Consider the following 22,043-nt stretch of genomic DNA (forward strand, 5'->3'; position numbering starts at 1 on the left):
CGACACCATCTTGAAAACGGTCTGAAAGAACAAGGAAGATAATTCTAAATTCAAACTTGCAAGATTTTAGAAAGCACTTTAACGTAGCATTGTTTTGGTTGATGTAACCTTTGACCTTTCAACTGCAATGATTGATGGTGCAGCAGATAAAATTGTGAAGTAATAATCGGTTGTGATAGTCTTCAGCTGGTTGAAGGTGCAATCTTCAACGCAGGCGATACTAAGGATCGTGGGTTTTGTTATGTGCTAAACTCCAAACAAAAAAAAAAAAAGACGGTTAGGAATATTTAACGTTTGGGATAGCTTTTATGCATAATAAGTTTGGTTAAAATTTGAGTATTAAAAAAGTTTAGGTTTTATGCTTGAAAAGAAAGTTAAAGGAAGGAATTGAAAGACAAATGTTTTTTTTTCCTTTTGCGATGATAATAATAAAAAAAATGAATTGAAAATGCGATCATTCATTAAGTATTTTATGTGATCAATTTATATGATTTTTGGAATGTCATCTTTGTTCCATGACGTGTATGTACATCATAAAACTTTTTCTGGATATTTTTAATGTTATCTATAATATAAATTACACCTGCCTGTTTAAATATATGTATGTTTGTATGTCTGCCTAAAACTTTCGACAGAGGCGACGGATTTTCACGAGATAGATATCACTTTGAAGCTCGACCCTTCGGACGACAAATATTGAAAAATTGACTAAAAACATTAATTCCTTCACCCTCAACTGGGCACTTTTCTACAAGGAGGGGGTCACTTTTTTGCCGATATTTTTAGAAGTCATCCCCTCTTTTCAATTGACTAGCCTTAATTTAAAACTTTGTCACTTCCGGCTTGATGATGGACGCAACGGCAAAGACATCATTTTTTTTTTTTTTTTTTTTTTTTTTTTCACACATTCTCTTTCACCTTCGTGGTACGGGTTCAAGCCTGCCTGCTACCACTTTTGTCCAAGTGGTATTAAAAAAGTAAGATTTGGGGGGGGGCGTATTTTTAACTTTAATTAATTTACTACATTCTATTCACGTAAATTCTTTATCCTAAATTTTTTATTTCTGATTAAAACTAAATCTCTTCTAAAACTAATTTACTTTTAAAAACAAATTTTATTTTGAGTTTTTTTTTTTTTTTCAACTTATGTATTTAATGTTTTTTTTTGTTTTTTTTCAACTTATGTATTTAATGTTTATTTTTTTTTTATATATATATATATATATATATCCATATACTGTGTCTTTCTTTTCAGTATTACGATGTAGAATTCTCCCTTTGGGACAGATTTGAAGTTGAAGGTGATATGACCTTGAAGGAGTTTCTTGACTATTTTCAGGTAACAAAAATGAATGATTACAATATTAATATTATTAAAACTAAGTTTTTAGAATAATTGTCAAATGAGACCTGAAAAAAAAATCAGTTTTTGTTGTTAGCAAGGTTTAAACATTTGATTCAATTATTATAATATATTATTGATTTAATTATAATTATTTTCATTATAATTTTTTAACTGAAAATAGTACCAGCTTGTAGCGGTAAGATCTCACAAACTCTGCCTTGCTGAGAACATAACAGCGGAAAAAAAAATTAAAGACTTTTGCCAGAACGGATTTATTTACTCGTGGAGGGGACCCCGCATGCTCTGTTTTCTTTTTTTGTTTTGTTTTTTTTTAATTAAAAGTAATAAAAATAAACTATATATTAAAACTAGTACCTTTAACGTATGTACATGTGTGTCACGGTTTCCCAATTATAAATTATTTGATCCGGAGATCCTATTTATTAAAAAGGAGGATAGGTGATAACTAGGCCTATGACAACAGCATATTCTTTTTCTTGTTTTGATTCTCAGGTATATATGCATTGATATCTTTGTTTTTTTTTGTTTTTTTTCCTTATATAAAGTAATGTGGTTCTCGGTTGTGTCTGTCGGATATATACTCGAGTCAAAACAATGAAAAAGAATATGCTGTTGTCATAGCCTTAATGATAACCTACTATGAACAATAAATAAATAGATACGTTAATTTAATGTTCGTAGTATTTTATATACGGCATAATCGCGTTGACACACGGAAGTTAAGCAACGTTGAGCCTGGTTAATACCAGATGGATGACCATTTGGGAATTCTATGCATTGTATGTGCTCTCCGCTTATCTCGGCATTTGTTTCCAGTCGTCCTGTACATACACTTCACTTGCCATTGGTATTTAACAATGTCGACTCAGGAGAGGTGTGGTTGGAGATTGCACACCTTCTGCCACAAATTTCACGCGCAGGCACCCCTTCGTGGATATTCATAGTCTATTAAAGACTGAAGGAGCCCCTTTTTAGTATGTTATCACTTTCTCCTTTTTAATAAACAGGATCTCCCAATCACTGATGACACAATGTATAAAAAAAAAAAAAAATTTTTTTTAAATATCAAGTCTCTTTTGGGCTGTACATGAAACTAAAAATATACCTTCTTGATCTTCTGGCTTGGATTTTCCAATTTGTTTGCTTCAAAATTTGAACAAGAAATTTTTATTGCTAACCAAAAAATAATTTGCATCCTTTTAAAAAAGCAGGGGAAAAAAATGAAAGTAATTATGCGATTTAAAAATGGTCAAAATGATTTTATTGCAATTTTTTTTTTTTTTTTTTTTTTTTTTTCTCCAGACTAAATACGATCTCGAGATCACGATGCTCTCCCAGGGCGTTTGCATGCTTTACTCCTTCTTTATGGCGGCTGCGAAACGTCAAGAACGATTGTCGCTACCGTAAGTATCTTCAAAAAATTTTCATTCACTATTAGCAAATCGCACGATAAGTTCTCGCAGAATCAACACACTTTTTGCCAACGCAAAGCAAGTGTATTTATGCCAGTAACATAAAAATCTTGCGTTCTGGTGGCGTTGAAGGCGTTTTTGATGTCGCTTAGGGTTTTGAAGCATTTCTCACACAAAAAGTTGTCGAAATGCTTGAAAAAGTGATAGTCTGTGGGTGAGAGGGCTGAAGAGTATGGTGGATGAGGCTATTTCGTAGCTCAATTTGTTCAACTTCTGCAGGGTCAGTTTAGCAATGTGCGGTTGGGGATTGCGTGGAGGAGAATTGGGCCTTTTTGATGACTCGTGGATGTTTAAGTTTCTGATGCATTTCATCCATTTGTTGCCAGTACTTTTCCGCCATGATGGTTTCACCCGCATTCAGAAGACTAATGGATTAGAACTGTTGCAGACCACCAATCAGTCAGCATAACTCTCGTTTGGTGTAACAAGAGTCGTAGAACTTCGTTGGTGTCTAACCACTGAGATGAGCATCACCGGTTGTCGTAAAAAACCCACTTTTCATCGCAAGTCACAATCTGGTCGAAACGGCTCATTCTTGTTGCGTAAAAGAAGATAACCCTTCATAACAGCGTTTCTTTTGCAAATCGTGAGGCACCCATTTATGAAGTTTTTGTCTTTCCAATCTCTCAAATGCATGCTAATATGTAAAATCGAATGATAACGAGCTTGACCCGATGAGTCACGATTGTTACCATTATTTATACTTAGTTTTAATTTTCAAATAAAATAGACATCTTAAGATATGCAGTGCTTCTATATTTAAATAACGGAAAAAATTGAATTCTAAGAAAAACAAATGGTACTCATATAATTGTCAGATCGCAAATAGTAACATATCCAGAAATTATGGAAAACGATAAGGTACAAAATTAATCACGAAATGACATTTGTAAAATCCAATGATTTTGGTTTCAAAATCTTCAGATTCAAATTGGAGAGTTAACAAGGGAGGTAATTTAGTTTTAGATTTCTCAAATATAATGCCAAAACTCAGTTATCTATCTATAAATATAAAAGCGAAAATGTATGTTCGCTTTTTGTGTATGTCTGTAAAACGCTTTTTTTTGCTGGACTTCTCGGTCGGCTCATTCCTTAAAACATTTTATATCACGTCTAAATCATAATATATACGAGTTAACAACGGGGTCGCCTGTCTATTTGCTCGACTTTGAAAAGGTTAATATTCAACATTTTTCAATCGACGCATGTGCATTAACCTTTTTCGTATAATAAAAGCAAAATTAATTCTGGCGGCATTTTTCCGGTCGCAATCGCTGGAAACGTCCGAAAGCAATCAGCTTTGATCAATGGAGTTTCTCCTTATATCAGACAATTGCTATTCAATTTGGACAATCCTCTTTTTATGGGGAGCTGGTTTTGGGGAAATAAAAAAAAAAAAAAAATCCTGCCCCGCAGTAAATAAAAATAATTCCCCACAGTCAGCTGACCTCCTTAAGTCAGTAAGTACGGGCACCTGCCAATTCTTAATACTTAAATAAATTCAATCATGTTCCGTTATTATTTCGAGGTGGCCCAGTGGTTAACGTCGCACGGTTTTTTTTTTTTTTTTTTTTTCTTTCACACTTTAATTTTCAACTTCAACTCAAGGGTTTGGGTTCGATCCTTCATACTTACCAAAAAAAAAAAAAATTTTATTCCCCCTCCCCCCTCCCCGACACAAACACCCGGGCCCCGATGTTTTGATTTACCTAAAACCACACACACCTCCAAACATTCCCCCCCCCCCCGCTAGTGTGTATATATATATATATATATATATATATATAAAAGCGAAAATGTGTGTATGTCCCCCAAGGTTTTTTCAACGGGCTTCTCGGGCGGCTCACTCCTTAAAACTTTTTATATAATGCCTAAATCATAATATCTACGAGCTATGACCGGGGGTCGCGTCTATTTTTAATTTGCCCGACTTTTTTACGTGCTATTTTCGAGGTTTCTTTTTATTTTTCGAGCGGCCACGTTTTCGTTACGCTTTTTAATATAAAAAAGTCGAAAACTGGCTTGCAGCCGCCTCATGTTTCAAGGTCAAACATCATGCAACTTAACTTTCTCGCACCTGTCAGTTTCACTTTATAAATGTTCAGGCATTTATCACTTCCTCTCCCCTTGTGGCCGAGATGGTTAGGTGTCTGGGTTTTTTTCCCTTTCGTTTCCACCTTCGCGGCAAGGCTTCGAGTTCGAGCCTACCTTCCTACTAAAACTTTTTTTTTTTTTTTTTTTTTTTTTACACCTACAAACACCCGGCCAACTTTTTTTTTTTTTTTCTTTTTAAACAGGGTTGTTTTGATCTACCCCTTCCCCCCCCCTCAATACACACACCTTCAAACACCCAGGCAAAAAAAATTCACAAATTATGTTTATTTTTGTTTTCTGAATAAATTCTGTCTGTTATACATGGTGTTTCAACTGAGTTATTTCCTCTTTACTTATGTCATTTGACCCAATATGTCGGCTTTATATCGAAGTATTTTTACCTTTATCGGAACTGTTTTCCACAAATAAATCATTTGCCACCTTATCGATTTTCCATAATGTTTGGATATGTTACTATTTGTGACATGGCAATCACGTAGGTACCTTTTTTTTTTTTTCTTCTTTTTTTAAATTCAATATTTTTTCATGATTTAAATATAGAAGCACCAGATATTCATCTTGTTTAAAAATATTTATCTACAAGTAAGATGGTGAAAGTCCAATTAAACCAATTTCTGGTGAAAGAACTGACCCATTAAATTATTGCCCTATTAACCTCCTCCCTCCTTTCGCCAAAATATTTGAGTCCATTATTAATCAAACTCTAGTCCATCACTTTGCAGTTGCTAAACTTCTGTCCGACCAATAGTATGGGTTTAGGCAAGCCTGTTCTACTGCAGATATCCTAACCGTAATCTCTGAACGTATATACCATATCTATATATCTATAAAAGTGAACGTGTCTGTCTGTCTGTCTGTGTGTCTGTCTGTCTGTGTACATTTCCCTACTCAATAACTCTGTCAATTTTTAGTCTATAGACTTGAAATTTGAAATACCGGGTACTGAGATTTGGGAAAATCGATGTGACGGGTGTCAGCCAGAAATTTGGCTGTTAAGGGGTCAAATTTCAACGATTTGACCTTTAAGAACTCTACCAAACTCCTCCGACAATTTTGGGTCTAGACACTTGAAATTTTAGATATAGGTTCCTTGAACCTGGATCTAACTTAATAAAGTGATTTGAGCCCGAAACTATAAATTTTAAGGGGTCATAATAGGGGTCAAAGTTTTAAAAAATTAACGATTTTTTTTTGTTTTTTTTGCTTTTTTTGCACAGCATACACCTCCGAGCAACGCCGGGCACCCCTGCTAGTATTGGATAAAGCTGGGAAGGCTAGGGCATTAGCTTTCATTATATCTAAGGCTTTTGACAGAGTATGGCATGATGGTCTTATGAAAATCAGATCCTATGGTATTACTGGACAAATTCTTAACATAATTAAATCTTTCTTAAATAAGAGAAGTACCCAGGTTGTCCTCAATGCCGGTACATCAAAGCAATATGGTATAAGGGAGAGTGTAATAAATGACTTCCCTGATAAAATTGTCTCTGAGATGGGTATACTTTCTGACGACACCATGCTCTATAACAGACATGAGAGGAAAAAACGAATGAACACCTATCCATGGCAATGGTAGAAACCCTAGAGGAATACCTCCAGTCTGTAGTGGAATAGGGACAAAAATGGATGGTCACATTCAATACTGCCGAGACTAAACTTCTTTCCTTAAATAACAAGAAACCTGGCTAATGATACATTACTCAAACGATTCAAACACAAAGCAAGAATTACACAACACGTGGATGATATATGTAAGGGGTTTTATTAGACATTTATCCTGAAATTCAATGCAGAACCTCAATGGGTCGGGGTGGGGTCAAACAAGCATAGTGAGAAAATAAATGATTAAAAAAGAATAATAATAAAACAAAAATAAAAATGTTAAGAATATCGTCATGGAATGAGTTTCGAGAAATCCATGGATGGAAATGAGATTGGTCAGGAGATAGGTTGTTAGAAAGAAGTTCTTATTGCAGATAAAACAAAATAAAATGGCAGTTTTAATAAGTCTGTGAATACGAACATATCGTCAGGTGTCATTTTTTCTTAAATTTCGTTACTGTTCTCGTAGAAAACTTTGTGAGCTGGGCATCATCTTCATATCGTTCCCATGTGGATAGCATTTTATATGAGGATTCCTTGTGGTTTTTGGTCGATTTTTGAGATTTGATTTCCTCCTTCAGTTCATTTCTCTTTAATCCTCCCCGCGAGGACAATGGAGGCATCTGGCTCGGGTCTGGAGAGTAACAAATCTTCGTCCTGCCGTGGGGATGACGGAGCGATAATTTTGTGTCTCATTTCGTTGCTGTTTCGATCGAAAAAGACAATTTGTTTTTCTCCCGCTTAGATATTTTCTTCCTCTTTTTCTTTGGGTTTAGCCAATGAACGCTCTTTTTATGCCGGCGGCTACTATCTCCATCTCGCATGGTCTGTTTTACAAAGGGGGGAAGGGGGTGGGAGAAAGAGAGGGAAAACAGTGAAAGGACGGGTGGGGGTCTCGCTGACGGCAACATTGTGTCCCGGTTAAGTATGCATGTGTGTGTGTGTGTGAGAGAGAGAGACGGAGGGGGGGGGTCGACTGTGGCTTTACATTTGATATGGAGGAGGGGGTTTTCTATTCGCATCAATATTTTTATTTTCTCTTTTGTTCTTTCCTTTTCTAAATTTATTTCCTTTCACCCTAACACTATTGTTTTGGCCCAGTTTTTATCTATTCAGTGTCTACCAAAATCATTACAATATCTATCTATATATATATATATATATATATATATATATATATATATATCTTGGATTTTTTACCCTCCACTGGACTATCCATTCATGTGAAATCTTTTTATCATTTTTTCTTTTACCTTCTATTCCCCTTACCTCACTCTTTTTTTTTTTTTTAAACCAAGTAAGATCTGTGACTTACTTGTAGTTTCATTAAATCATTAAATACTTTTATATGCAAAATCCGATCCCGCATTTTGCTAATTCCTGCCCTCTGATGAGAAGGAGAGTATTTCTTCGAAACTCCGCGGATTAAGGACTATCCACTTATCTTGTGCTTCCTTTTTTTAAATTAAATATGTTTTTAACTCTTTTTCAAAATGTCTTTTAACATGTTTTATTAATCATTTGTGTATATATATATATATATATATATATATATGAAATAAGAAAACAACAATATAATAATATATACTAATGCATATAGATTTATTCAATATAGTAGTTACATCAATTAGGGTGTAGGATAAGTAAACTTTTTATACCATGGTATTTCGAAGCCTAATGCTTCTCATCAAAAGAGGAGAGAAGATGCTAGGTAGCAAAATGGGATGTGACGTCTAGATTGGGTGTGAAATAATTGGGTGTGAGAGGAGAATGGTAATATTTTGAAACTGTTGAGGGGGGGGGGATCTAAATTGAACTCTGTATTTCTAGCACTAACATAATCTACCCATTCTGGTCCATTTGAAGATTTTCTTTCCTGTTTATAACAGCGTACAAAGCTTACGTACTTCACTCATTTACATATGTCTGTGTATGAATTAAAATGTATTTGTATTTTACGACCAGGCAACGCCACGCAGCCTGCTAGTAAACATGCAATTGTATTAATGTGTTTATTTTTTTTCATTATCAATGTGTTTATTTTTTTTCATTATCAATGTGTTTTGTTGCATTTTTGTTTTTCAGACTCTCAGAAGTAGTGAAACGCGTTTCCAAGAAGAAAATTGCCCCTTATGTCAACGCATTGGTACTAGAATTATGCTGTAACGATCGTGATGGTGCCGACGTTGAAGTCCCATATGTGAAGTATCTGCTGCCGGCCAACCATTGATGACATGTCGACCCCGCCTTCCCTCATTTGTTCTTTCTCTCTTCTCTCTCATTCCTTTTGTCCGCTTGTCTGGATCTTGCTGCTGCCACTACTGCAGACCCATCTGCCAACCTCTCCACTGTCAGTGACCACAAATCCGTATCCCCCCCCCCCAAAAAAGGCGGATAAAAGGCAGAAAATGTTTATTTAGGAACTTTTTAATTTTTCTGAACAAGATTAAAATAAAGTTGAAACTTCTTTCCTTTCAGTTTATGCATCAATTATATGATTAAAAACTTTTTAAAAAATGAAAGAAAATAAAAAGATTTACAAAAATTAATTCAGTCTTTGGACATTTTACTTGTTCTCTGTCCTTTTGCCTTTTTACTCTTCTCGGCAAGCAATCCGTGTTGCGCTAGACATGTCGAATCCATAAAAGTTGCAGATCTCTAATGATAAAGTTTTTAATTCGTATGTTACGGCTTCATTATCTGCAGTAGTGGCATTATTTAAACATGTAAACAATGTTACGGGCTGTTTAGTATTTAATTAATTATAACCACCAATATCTATTACTACTACTATTATTACTGCTACTACTACTATGTATTTTTTTATTTTATTTTTTCTTCCTGTAACGTAACAGAATAGAAAGTTATTTAAAAAAAATTAGTTTTAAAACAATTTTTTAAAAATTCAACTCTAATATAAATTCTATTTATGTTAGACGGACACTATTAATTTCACTTCAGAATTGTCATCCATTTTGGGATGAAGGTGGGGTGGGTGTATTACTTTTCCTGGTAAGCATTTATTAAAAAAAAAAAAAAAAAAGTAAGACTGCGCTTGTCCAGGGTCCCCTCTCCCACACACACACACACACACACACATAAAAAACAAAGAAAAATCTGATGTATGTACTTGTGACAGAAAGAAAATATCATCTGCCAAAAATCGTATAATTTGGTCAAACAGTTCTATTTTTAATAAAGAACATCAAATTTTATTTCTAAACGAGGAGCGATTGTCTTGTGACACCAGAATTCAAACTTACAAGATTTTGTTTTTTTGTTGTTGTTTTTTTTTTCCGGATATGTAATACTATCGAATATAATCAAAACAACCATTGAATTAAAAACAATAACAAATAATCATGAGTCGCATCTTTCGCTTGGTACAGATTGCAAATCCGCGTGACTTATTTTTTCGCCATTCCTTCTGATCCAGAGCCAGTTGGTTGATAGACGTCCAACTGTTAAGAGATGTCCAATCAAAAACATTTTCTCTCCACCTTCTCCTTGGCTTCCCTCTGCCTCGTTTGCCTTCTAACATACCATCAAAGCATAACTTTGACAGGCTAGTGGTTTATCATTTGACATGACCAAAAAGTTTAAGGGTTTTACTTTTGATTTTACCAAACAGATTCCTATTAATCGGTTAAAAATGATTTTCTTTATAGAAATAAAACTAGTTGATCGATTTTTATGTGATATTTGGTGTATAATATTTTCTTTTCGTCACGTCGTAAATATTTTTCTATATTTTTTTTTTAATATAAGTAATTCTAGACAAGCAGCGGTAGCAATGAACGGCCAAAGTGTAGGTTATGTGCATATTGATTTGCGGACTGTTATCCTCATCTTCATAATTGTTTCATGACCTTTCGGTCAACTCATCCTCTGGCCTTCTTCAGTTGGTTAATCGCAATGGGATAGGAATGCTGAGTATCTTAACTGTATCCTCAGTAATTACTGACTTCCATAGTTGTTGTTGTCTCACGTTTTGTCCAACTAATCCTCTGGCCTGCTTTGAATAGGATTGAAACCACTATCTTCAGACAATGCTCATCTGGAACCGTAGAGATTCAACGCCTCTATCCACTGCGCCATGAGCCCCGAAATGCGATCAAGTTTTGATTTTTTTTTTTTATGTCTTATCTATCAGTTTTTTTTGTTATCATCTGCAAATAAAATATACCACTCGCTATGGACCCAACGATTGAAGACCAGATAAGAACAAAAACAACTTGGATATATAAGACCAAAAGATCCAACCTAGATCGCCCTTAGAGACCCATTGGCGCAGTGAATAGAGGCATTGAATCTTTACGGTTCTAGGTGAGCATTGTCCGGAGATAGCGGTTTCAATCCTACCCAAAGCAGGCTAGAGGATTAGTTGGCCAAAAACTGGTGAGACAACTATGGAAGGCAGTAATTACTGGGGATATAGTTAGGAGATTCAGCATTTCTATCCGATCGTTAACTACCTGATGAAGGCCAGAGGAATAGTTGGCCGAAACGTCGTGAAACAACAACTATGAAGATGACAACCGTCCACAAACAAACAAATAAACAAACAAACAAACAAATAAATATACAAATTACTCATCTCAAAGGATTCCAATAATAAAATATGTGCATAGTCTGACGAGCTTCACCATATGCTTGAAAGCAATTCTGATACCCATCATATTATGATTAGGGGTTCTTTCATAGTCAATACATCTGATTTAACATACTGAAGTGATTGCTAAACCCATGAAGCACTTTCCCTGTTAAGAGTCATCTTCCATGAATCTACTGTTCTCTGCTGCAGCAGCATCTGTTGATTTTTGTTCAACTGTTTTTTTTTTGTTTTTTTTTTTTGTTTTTTACGCCGATGTGTATTAGCAGATGTGAGTCACCGCCCATAAACAGTCGTTCATTATAAAGCGGCCATATTTTGCACATCAAATAGTGCTGGGGCGAAACTGATCGAGGACATTCCCAAATAGGCCATCTCAAAAACGTAATCCTCATTTACAAATGCCTTAGCTCAAAATATAACCTATGATGTTTCTCCTTCTCTCCTATGCACAAGCCCAGTCCAGTCTAATAATACTGAATGAGCAGAAGATAGAAGGGGAAGATGGTGCAATTGAATGAGGGGGAAGGAGGTGTAGGAAATTGGGAGTATATGTACATGCTGTTGTTTTAGGGTATTCATCTTAGTCGGGTTAAACTGACTTCCTCCAAAGGAGGAAGCGTAAAGGAAATATAAATTCATAGGTAGTCCCAGTTGCCTCTATTTGCTGCTATTTTGGTTTTATTAGACTTGATTGGTTTGCTGGAGAAAGATACAGAATGATTATGGACTTGTGTATATTTTTTAAGTGCTTATATGGTTAATATCAAGTGTTAAATTCGTTTCAAATGAAGTTTTCCCTTCTTGGCTTTCTTTTTTCCCCTTTCAAAAAGAAAAAATATACACTCATAAGGAAAGCGGTTTAAAAATTTTATTTTTTTTTACCGCCTAATTACTCCCTTCCACTCTTCCTGTCCTGGCTTCCATTCACGGATAGTAAATGTCTCTGGTTAATGTTGGCGATGATAAAATTCTTATTAATTTGGTAGCACCTCTTGCTATCTCTCTCGCACGTGTGCGTGCATTCGGAGTAACATTTGAGGAAGAGTTTTATTGGCTTCTGAAACAAGCTATTTTGTTGTTTCTTTTTTTGTTTTTTAGCTTTTTGTATCGTAATGAATGTCTGGAAGTGAAATTGCATAAAAAAATTAAATAAAAACAAATGCAAAAAATAAAATAAAAAGAAATGCATAAAAAAATAAAATGCTAAATTTCTTAAATGTAATTTTCTTTTGTTGTATTTTCTCAGTCACAAAATATTTGAATGTTTTTGGGGTTTTTTTTTTTTCCATTTGTACAGAATAAAATGGAACAGTTTTGCACAACTAATCTCCCCTTATGAAGATTAAAAATCTAGATATAATGCAACTAAACCTTATCGGGAAACCTAATTCCAATTTTGATCAAAATTGATTACATCACTTTTTTTTTTTTTTTTTTTTTTTTTTCTTCCCCCCCCCCCCCCCGACCAAAGGAGGGTGGACCTGTAAATTCACCCTTGTCTGTTTGCACTCTTCTCAGTTAACTACCCCTTGGAATATTTTTGAAATTTTGCACAAACATTAAACATGTAATGAGTTAAAAAAAAAAAAAAAAAAAAAAAATTTTTTTTAATACAAGGAATGGATTTTCTGGGAAAACTCCGGTTGCACCCCATCACCACCCCCCAGGAATGCCTTTCAGGTTAAAATGGCTAAAATTGACACTTTTATGCTTATTAAAAAAAATTGATGCCTTGGATTTTTTTATAAAACTTTCTGAAAAGTTGTAACTGCTTTCTATATAATTTTGTTTGCCTACACTTCACGATAACTCCTGGGTGTGCCCCAGGGGCTCTTTTAGGACTAATAAAAACATTCTATTTTTGGGACTATTTTACCATATTTGTCCAACATTTTCTGTGTATGTTTATTTAGCAGTTTTGCATGGTGCTGAACTCAAATTTAAATATGGGGCTAAATGAGGGGCAAATGATGGACTTTGTCAATTTACATATGTTAAGGCCTAAAACTGCACCGTTTGTTCATTTTCACCAGGATTTGACATCCCCTGGGGACTTTTGGGGCTGGGGAGGGGAGATGAAATGCTTAACTTAATCATTTTTTTTATGCCTTGTTCACTGTGTGCTTACAGGGGACCATGCATGCTTCACTTGTTTTTTATAGAAAATGTCTTCTTGGTTTATTGGAGACTGAACAACTGTAGAAGCTGAAATATCAAAAAATATTTAGTTTTTTTTTATTTGTTTTTGTTTTAATTTAATTTATTAATTCTTAATAAATCTCCACTGTGCTTAGAAATGAGTAAATGATTAAAAATAATTCACTGCTGAACAGTCGGTTACGCATTCTGGAAGATGGTGTCTATTGCTAAAATATTGATTTTTTTTTTTTTTTTTTTTTTTCTTTTAAATATTTATTTTCATATTTCGTTGTAATTTTGTTCATAAACCTTTTGTTTTGGGATAAATATTGCTTTCATCAGGAAGGAGAGAAATAAAGATTGTAAACATTTTTTATGCTGAAGTTTCTTGTGGCATCATTATTAGAGTTCCACAAAGGTAAAATGGTTGGTAAACACTGGTCTAAGTTTGTTTTTATTTATTTATTTTTTTTTGTTATTTATTTTATATATATATATATACTAGCAGGAGTTGCCCGGGAGTTCGGAGGTGTGTGGTTTTGGGTAAATCAAAACAAAAGAATAAAAAATCGTTGCCCGGGTGTTTGTGTTGTGGGGGGTGAAATATAAAAAAAAAAAAAAAAGTTTTTGTAGCTAAGTCAGAAGGATCGAACCCTTGAGGTGAATTTGGAAATGAAAGTGTGAAAAAAAACGTGCGACGTTAACCACTGGGCCACCACGAAATAGTAATGGAAACATGTTTGAATTTATTTAAGTATTAAGAATTGGCAGGTGCCCGTACTTACTGACTTAATGAGGTGAACTTTCACTGCGGGGCATTATTTTATTTACTGCAGAGCAGCTTTTTTTTTATTTTTGTTTCCCCCAAGATGTTGTGGGGGAAACTAGCTCCCAAAAAGAGGGGATTGTCTAAATTGAATAGCAATTGTCTGATATAAGGAGAAACTCCACATTGATCAAAGCTGATTGCTTTTGGACGTTCCCGGTGAATCGCACCAGGAACGATGTCTTAAGCTTCGTTTTGCTTTTATTATTATTATACGAAAAAGCCCAATCCACACGCGGTGATTGAAAAATGTTGAATATTTAGCTTTTCAAACTCAGGCAAATTAAATAGACAGGTGACCCCCGTTGTTAACTCGTAGATATTATCATTTAGACATGATATAAAAAGTTTTAAGTGAGCCGACCAATCACGTCACTGAAAAAAAGCCTTTCTCGGACATACACAAAAAGCGAACATACATACACACACATTTTCGCTTTTATATATATACTAGCGGGGGGTACCCGGCGATGCCTGGGTGTCTTGAGGTAAATCAAAACTTCGGGGGGAGGTGTTAAAAAACAAAAAAAAAAATGTTTTGGTAGGTGAGTATGAGGATCAAACCCATACTCTTGAGTTGGAAATTAATGTTTGAAAAAAAAAAAAAAAAAGTGCGACGTTAACCATTGGGCCACCGCGACATACAACGTAGACAGGTTTGAATTTATTTAACTATAAAAACAGGCGTGCGCAATAAAAGTTAACTCTGCTGCTTCGATTCGACCTAATTAAGAAGGTCAAATAGAAGTCGCGCAGGGTTTGTTTATCAAAATTTGACTGGTTTTTTTTCCCCCAACAGATGTTGGGGAGGGGGAAAGCAGCTCCCAATTGTCCAGATTAAATAGCAATTGTATGATATACAAGATTGATCAAAGCTGATTACTTCTGGATGTTTCCCGGCGTGATGCCGAGAAAGCTTACTTTATTTATCATGAAAATTGTGTGTACATTTTTTGGGGCATACAACAAGTGCTATATAATAAAAGATGATACAATTTTATGATTAGGCATGAAGCCCTAAAGGATGCCGAGGAAGCTTACTTAGCTTTGAATTAGTTACGCTTTTTATACGAAGAAGCCGAATCAACATGTGAGAAGCCAAAATAGCAATAATTTTGTAAAAGTCGATGTAAATAAATCTAGACGCGACGCACTTTCCCAAATCCTAGATATTATCTAGGACCTATATAAACAGTTGTAAGCGATTGTAACGAACCCGGGAGCGTGTGCGAGAAAAGCCTTTTGAAGACCTACACAAAATGGTCACACACATTTTGCCTTTTATATATATAGACTAGCGAGGGGTACCCGGTAAAAAAAAAAGTAAGTATGAGGATCGAACCCGAACCGTTGAGGCAAAGTTGTAAACAAAAGTGTGAAAAAAAACAAAAACGTACGACGTTAACCATTGCCCCAATGCGAGATGCTAACGGAAACACGTTTGAATTTATTTAATTACTTGGATAGTAGGTGCCCGTTTTAATGAGTTAATGAGGTCAAGTTTGACTGCGGGATAGTATTCATTTACTGCTGAACGCTTTTTTTTTCCCTCCCCAAGATGTTATAGGAAAAAGACTAACCCACATGCGGTGAGCGACAAATATTGAATATTTATCTTCCCGAAATCGAGCAAATTAAACAGACAGGCGAGCTTCGTTGTTAACTGTGAGATATTAATATTTATATGTGATATAAAAAGTTTTAAAGTTGTGGTGCGAGCGACCGCTTCTCTGAAAAAAGCCTTTTGTTGACATACAGAAAAAAGCGAACACACATACATACATACATACTTTTTATATATAAAGATAGATTTTTCTTTTTTTTTTTTTCAACTTGAACAGGAGGGCTACTATTTAGGACCGGTGGGGAGTTAAACCGTGAGATGTTTGTTGACATTACATTTAAATATCTGCATCGCTATTATTGGAAGAGTTCCACGAAGACAAAAAGATTTGAAAACATTACCTTAGAAAATGGTGTCTAGTAGCTGAATTGTGTCGTGGTTGTTTGAAATGAAGCAGTAAGCAGTTTAGTTTATTATTATGCACGTTGTGTTGATAATATTCATGTATTAGTTACTTCCCGTTGTTCCAGAGACAATAACGTCAAGGGTGTGAATTCCATATAGCTTAATATATATACTAGTGGGCGTTTAGAGGTGGGGAGGGGGGGGCGTTAAAATCAAAATAAAGTGAAGTAATAACTCTGTTTTAAAAAAAAAAAAAAAAAAATCGGGGTGGGGGACAATTAAAAAGAAAAAGAATTTGATGCAATATGAACAGTCTGGCGGTGCCTCGGTGTTTGAAAAACAAAAAAAAAGTGATGGGGGGGAGGGTAGGCTCGAACTCGAATCCTTGAGGCGAAAGTGAAAAAAAAAAAAACGTGATGAATTAACTAAAAAGTGAATTAGGTCAAAAATCAATCCCGCAATGAAGTTTGTTTTGGTTGTGTTTCCCAAGATGTTGGGTTGAAAACAGCAATTGTTGTATATGACGGCTTTCACTGTATTGCTTTCTGGACATTCCGGCGCAAAAGCCGAGAACAGATACTGCTTCAATGTTTGGATGAGTGTTGTTGGGAGGGGGGGGGTTAGATCAAAACCTGGCTGGGTGTTTGGAGGTTTAAAAACCATCTCGGCCACGAGGGGAGAGCAATTAATAAGCATGTTAAGTTAACGTTTATAAATTGAAATTGACAGGTGCGAGGAAGTTAAGTCACGTGACCTTGAAGCATAACGTAAGCAATGGCTGTTCAGCAGTTAAGATTTTTTGCGGGACAGCTTTTACCGAATTTTGGGGAATGAAAAGCAGCTCCCCCGTTTATTAGGGGAGTGTCTTGAAATGAAAGCAACTGTCTGATATGACGGTGAAAAGCCAACATTGACCAAATGTTACATCGCTTTCTGGAGACTACTAGCTGTGGGCCAGGGAGCTGGATATTCGAATCGAGTTTTGCCTTTTTTATACCGAAAAATGAAAGCAACACGCGGCAATCCAAAAATGTGGAATATTTAACATTTCAAAGTCGGGCAAATTAAATAGACAGGCGACCCCCATTGTTAACTCATAGATATTACAATTTAGATGTGATATAAAAAGTTTTAAGAATGAATGAGCCGAGTGAGCAGCCCTCGGAAAAAAGCCTTTTGCCGACATTCATAAAAAGTGTACATACATGCATATACACACACATTTTTGCTTTTATATTTATAGATATATATATATAGAGAGAGAGATATATATATATATATATAGCACATATATTTGGCTTGCAAACGCACTTGATGCGTATTTTATTTTATTCAAATTAAATCAACGTTTCTATATGGAACTTATACCCTTGATGTTATCCTTGCGTTGCCTACGCACAGTTCCAACATTTCAAAATACAACCGCTGAGATACAATGCGTAGCTCTTCACAGACTTTTGTTTCTCCAACTTTCAACATGGCAAGGAAGAAGATAGGAAAAAAAAACCCAACATACTGAGGATGGAGTATAACTCCGAAATATATTTTTGTCATAAATTTCAAACAAATAAAATATTTGTTTATTTTCCTTAATATTACGTTGTGATTTCTTTGATGCACACTTGACGCGTCTTTTATTTTATTCAAATACTTGGAATGTTTAAATATTTCGGAATCAAAATGATCAAATCTAGATAGACATTATACATTCACTGAAATCTTTATTTAAAAATTGGTAATAAATTTGTGAATTACATTTTTTTTTTTTAAACATAAGTCAGTTATAAAAAGAAAAATATTGCTTTCATTATGAAGGAGAGAAAAAAAAAAAAAAGAAAGATTGTCAAATATTTTCATGTAGAGTTTTTTTTTTGTGACGTCACTATTTTTGGAAGAGTTCCATGAACGTAGAATGGTGTCTACAGCAAACTATGCGGGGAGTTGAGCTGCAATATGTTTGTTCACATTACATTTAAACTCCTGGATGTTAGTAAAGTCATGGAAGCAAGGTACGGAAGGAATTTCAAGATCTAGCAATCCAAGGAAAGAAACTATGGAATCGAATGCTTTCCAGACGTCAACAGATTTTGCTGCTTGTCTGGTTAGTCGAGAATACAAATGCCAAGACGGCACAAGTGCTAGGAGTTCATCAAAACGCATTCCATTAAAAATACTTGTGTGATACTATAGTCAACCCAAGTGTTAAAAAGTGGGAGAGAGAAGAAAAAATATAAAGTAAAAGAAAAGAAAGTAGGTCATTGCATAACAAAAAAAAATTGGAAATAGGGTTTATCAATAGACAATAGGAAGATAGATAAAAGAAACTTGACATGGGATGGTGGTTAGAGTAACAGTAACAATGGGCCTGAGATATATTTTGATTTGATTTGCTGGCACCTTGAGGAGTGACTATGAGTAGGAATGACAACAGAAATGATTGACGGACAACACAAGTGGACGCCTGATATCAGTTGAAGTTTAGCCTCGGAGAAAGACATCTTCAGAGGTTCCATGGGACAGTTGGGATTGACAATGAGTTTTACAACACTGGGGAGTGGCTATGAGTTAATGACAGTCTGAACAGTTAGCCTCCATAATTGTTTTTGGAATAATTATGATACAAAAATCAAAAAGAAACAACAAAAACAAAAAAACAATCAACATTATCAGACCTTTGCATGTCATTGTGATGATAAAGATCTGGGCAGACGAACGAGAGACTTTCACTGACTGCCAAACACTAACGCCCACACCGCTCAACAAACGTATGCAAGTTCATAGTCACCTGACAGCAATTTACTAAAAACTAGCAATGTGGTGTATGTTTATACATGTCCTATAAAACAATGTGTCTCCAAAAACAACACGTACATCAGCATGATTAGAACCAGTATATCCCTCCGGATTACATGTCACGTGTCTTCCCCTAACAACTCCATCATCCAACACCTCATAGCACATGACACCCCCAAAAACGAATTTAGAAACATTAATAAAACACCACCATTCTAGCCGTCTCACATTGTAACCTGCGCCTCCCAATCATCGAAGCCCTATTCATTCGCATAAACAAACCGATCATCAATCAGATCCAATATGAGGGGAGGGCACGCTTAAGTGATTTTAACGATTTTAATTGACTTTTTCAATAAATTCACTAAACGCAGTTTTTTAATTTATCACTTGCCTGAAGACGACTCATGGAAGTCGAAAATGTTTGCAACTATTGTTATGTGATAGCCGGGCAACACCAGTTAGAAAATAATTCAGAATCAGGTCTATATATCTATCTGGTTAATATCTAATTTTCTGTAGCTTACAGAATGACAATAGTTGAATCGTGGGAAATGATAGTTCAGCGAGTATTGCAGAAGGGTCAATGTTGTGACATATGTCAAAGTGAATGACTGGTCGACTGCACCGAAGCTAGGTAGATGAGGGATCGGATCTGACATATCAGGGATTCCAGTTTTGAGAAATTTAGTAAATTTTAGTTGAGTTGATTGCTAGACACGAAAGAGACAAGATGTAAGAATCAAGGCCTCAAAAAAAGAGGGGGTGGGGCGACGACGATTTGTCCGTATGCCAAGATCAAGAATCTACTTTAGTCTGTTGCGATAATACCTGTGGAATAAAAAATATATAAAAAACAATCGCCATCTTGTGTTTTGTCTTTGGTTGGCACAATCAGCTCCCAAGATGATCGATGAAGAGTCCTCCACAGCTAAGCAGAGCCAGGTATGTCTTCGCGTCATGTGTTATTGTATGTATTCGTGTTATATGTAATTCACGCATCCACACACTAAGAGACATTTAACTAGACGGACACGACCCTGATAAATATGGCTTGATAAGTTGATAAAAGAAATACAGACGTTTCTCTCATAAAAAATAGAAAAGAGATTATAAGAATGGTAAAGAATACCCCTCCCCTCTTGGTAGGAACACACACAAAATTTCATTACACTTTCTTTTCTTTTTTTTTTTACATTTCCACCCCAAACAAGGCACATTGCCACTTTGGTGTAGGGAGCTACTATCAGGGGCAACAGCTACGGGAGTACTATGTAGGGAGTTGGGCAGCAAAATGTCAGGTCACGTTACACTTGAACTTCTGCATGTCAGTACAGTTAGGAAAGAAAGGAACCTGGAATGGAATTCCAAAGTTTAGTGGTTCTGGGGAAAAAACTACTGGAGTAGAAAGATCTTTTACATCTAGAGATCTCTACTGTGTGGGGGTGGGATTTAGCTGCGCAAACAACAAGGTCATAGATGCATACAACCACTGCCAATGATTTCCTTTAATTTCAATTTGTGCTTAAAACTAGTGTTGGGATGATTAATCAGAATCGGGAATCGGAAAAATCGGAAGATTTGGGGGTATCGGAATTGGAATCGGAAAAATTGATGCCTATTTTCTGATGCCAAAACGATTCTTTTAATTGTCTTTTTTTAATTTGATTTTGTTTAAAGCAAAATCTTCCATTGCTGGTAATAATGATAAAATAATCAATATTTATTGATTTTAAAATACCAGTAAACCTAAAATCGATAGATCATCCCCCAAAAGTGTATTTTGATGTTTAGGAAAATATCTGCATATTTAACATGTGTTTTTATGAAAATCTGGGAAAATAATAATCATATAGTTAAATAATTACAGATTTATAAAGAATCGGAATCGATAATTGTATCGGAATCGGGAAAAATATTGGAATCTTTCCATCACTACTTAAAACTAAACGAAAATTCCATGAGCAAGGTTTCTTTGGCCTTCATCATCCAAATTGCGTGGAAGAGCATCCAATTCAAATTATTCATCTTTCTCATAAGATTTCTCAGTACTAGGACTCATACTTGAAGTTTTTGGGGGACATACAATCAAGGAGTTTGCCCCTGACATTACTTCTCTGATGCGCTGTCTGATGAGTGAATGCCATGTGCAATAGGGGAGGTACTGCCTGGGAGAAGTGACCGTCTGAACTGAGTGTTATTAGTGCTTCTGTACTTGGGTACAACTAATGAATGACAAAGGCAGAAATGGAAAGTAAAATGTTCAAATCTAAATATTAATTTACTTGTCCAATGTCTGGTGTCACAAAAACAAAAACCTTTTCATCGCAAACATTAATTAATGAGAAACGAATTACCTCCATTTATAGTCACTCTTTATCAGTTAAAAATCATTAAAACCATTTCTTCTCCAAAACTTTTCAAAACAATGATTTTGGGGAGGGAAGCTTCTTCAGTCCTGGACGACAACCTTCCCAGAGATGGTGACGCGAACAAATTACCAGTTTGCAAACCGAAACTGCTTAAGGAGTAGATGGGCTCTGTCATACTCCTTCTTTGCCTATTAGCCAGGGGCAGAGGTATGACCACAGGGATTCAACAGAAACACCCAGTAGTGGACCTTGTAAACAATTATTAGAATAATGTGGGTCAGAGTTAGGGTTGACAACTACAGCTGACCAACAGAGGCAAAGAAACGTTGTATGGCCAGCACTCAATGAGCTGACCAGGTGATCGGGTGATGACCAAAATAAAATCGATTCAATTCACAAGTCTAACAAATAGACTGACCACTCTATCAAAATGATGGTTATAATAATAAAATTTAACAAAAACAAGATAAAAAAAAATATACACAATTTTCCATCTCATTGTAATAATAATTGTTATAAGTGTTGGCCGTTGTTGTATGGCAAAAATAGGTGTGCTTGCACGTACAAAAATAGCCAACACTTATAACAAAGAATTACATCTGGAAAACTATTATACCTGGAAAACTATTATATTTGCAGAAATTATATCTGGAAAACTACTTATTTGCAGAAATTGTAAATGCGATATTCGTTTTCAGCATACCCGAAAGTCATCATTTTAAAGGAAAATAAAAAAAGATTAAGCCTTTATTATCTAGAACAAATATGGCC

General features: G+C 35.3%; 1 protein-coding gene across 9 annotated transcripts in view; it reads left to right on the top strand.

Annotated features, from left to right (window-relative positions):
- The window catches only part of LOC145265608 (ubiquitin-like modifier-activating enzyme 1), a 194,905-nt gene extending 185,798 nt beyond the window's left edge, over window positions 1–9,107 (top strand). For all 9 annotated transcript variants that reach the window (XM_080121619.1, XM_080121622.1, XM_080121623.1 and 6 more), the window contains 3 exons: window positions 1,256–1,339; window positions 2,669–2,769; window positions 8,644–9,107. In XM_080121619.1, the coding sequence (XP_079977745.1) occupies window positions 1,256–1,339; window positions 2,669–2,769; window positions 8,644–8,788 (330 nt within the window). In that variant the 3' untranslated portion in view covers window positions 8,789–9,107. The remainder of the gene's footprint in view (window positions 1–1,255; window positions 1,340–2,668; window positions 2,770–8,643) is intronic.
- Window positions 9,108–22,043: the final 12,936 nt, after the last annotated feature.

Source organism: Euprymna scolopes, chromosome 40 (genome assembly GCF_053919585.1).
Source record: "Euprymna scolopes isolate OS-2025 chromosome 40, ASM5391958v1, whole genome shotgun sequence".
Classification (NCBI taxonomy): domain Eukaryota; kingdom Metazoa; phylum Mollusca; class Cephalopoda; order Sepiida; family Sepiolidae; genus Euprymna; species Euprymna scolopes.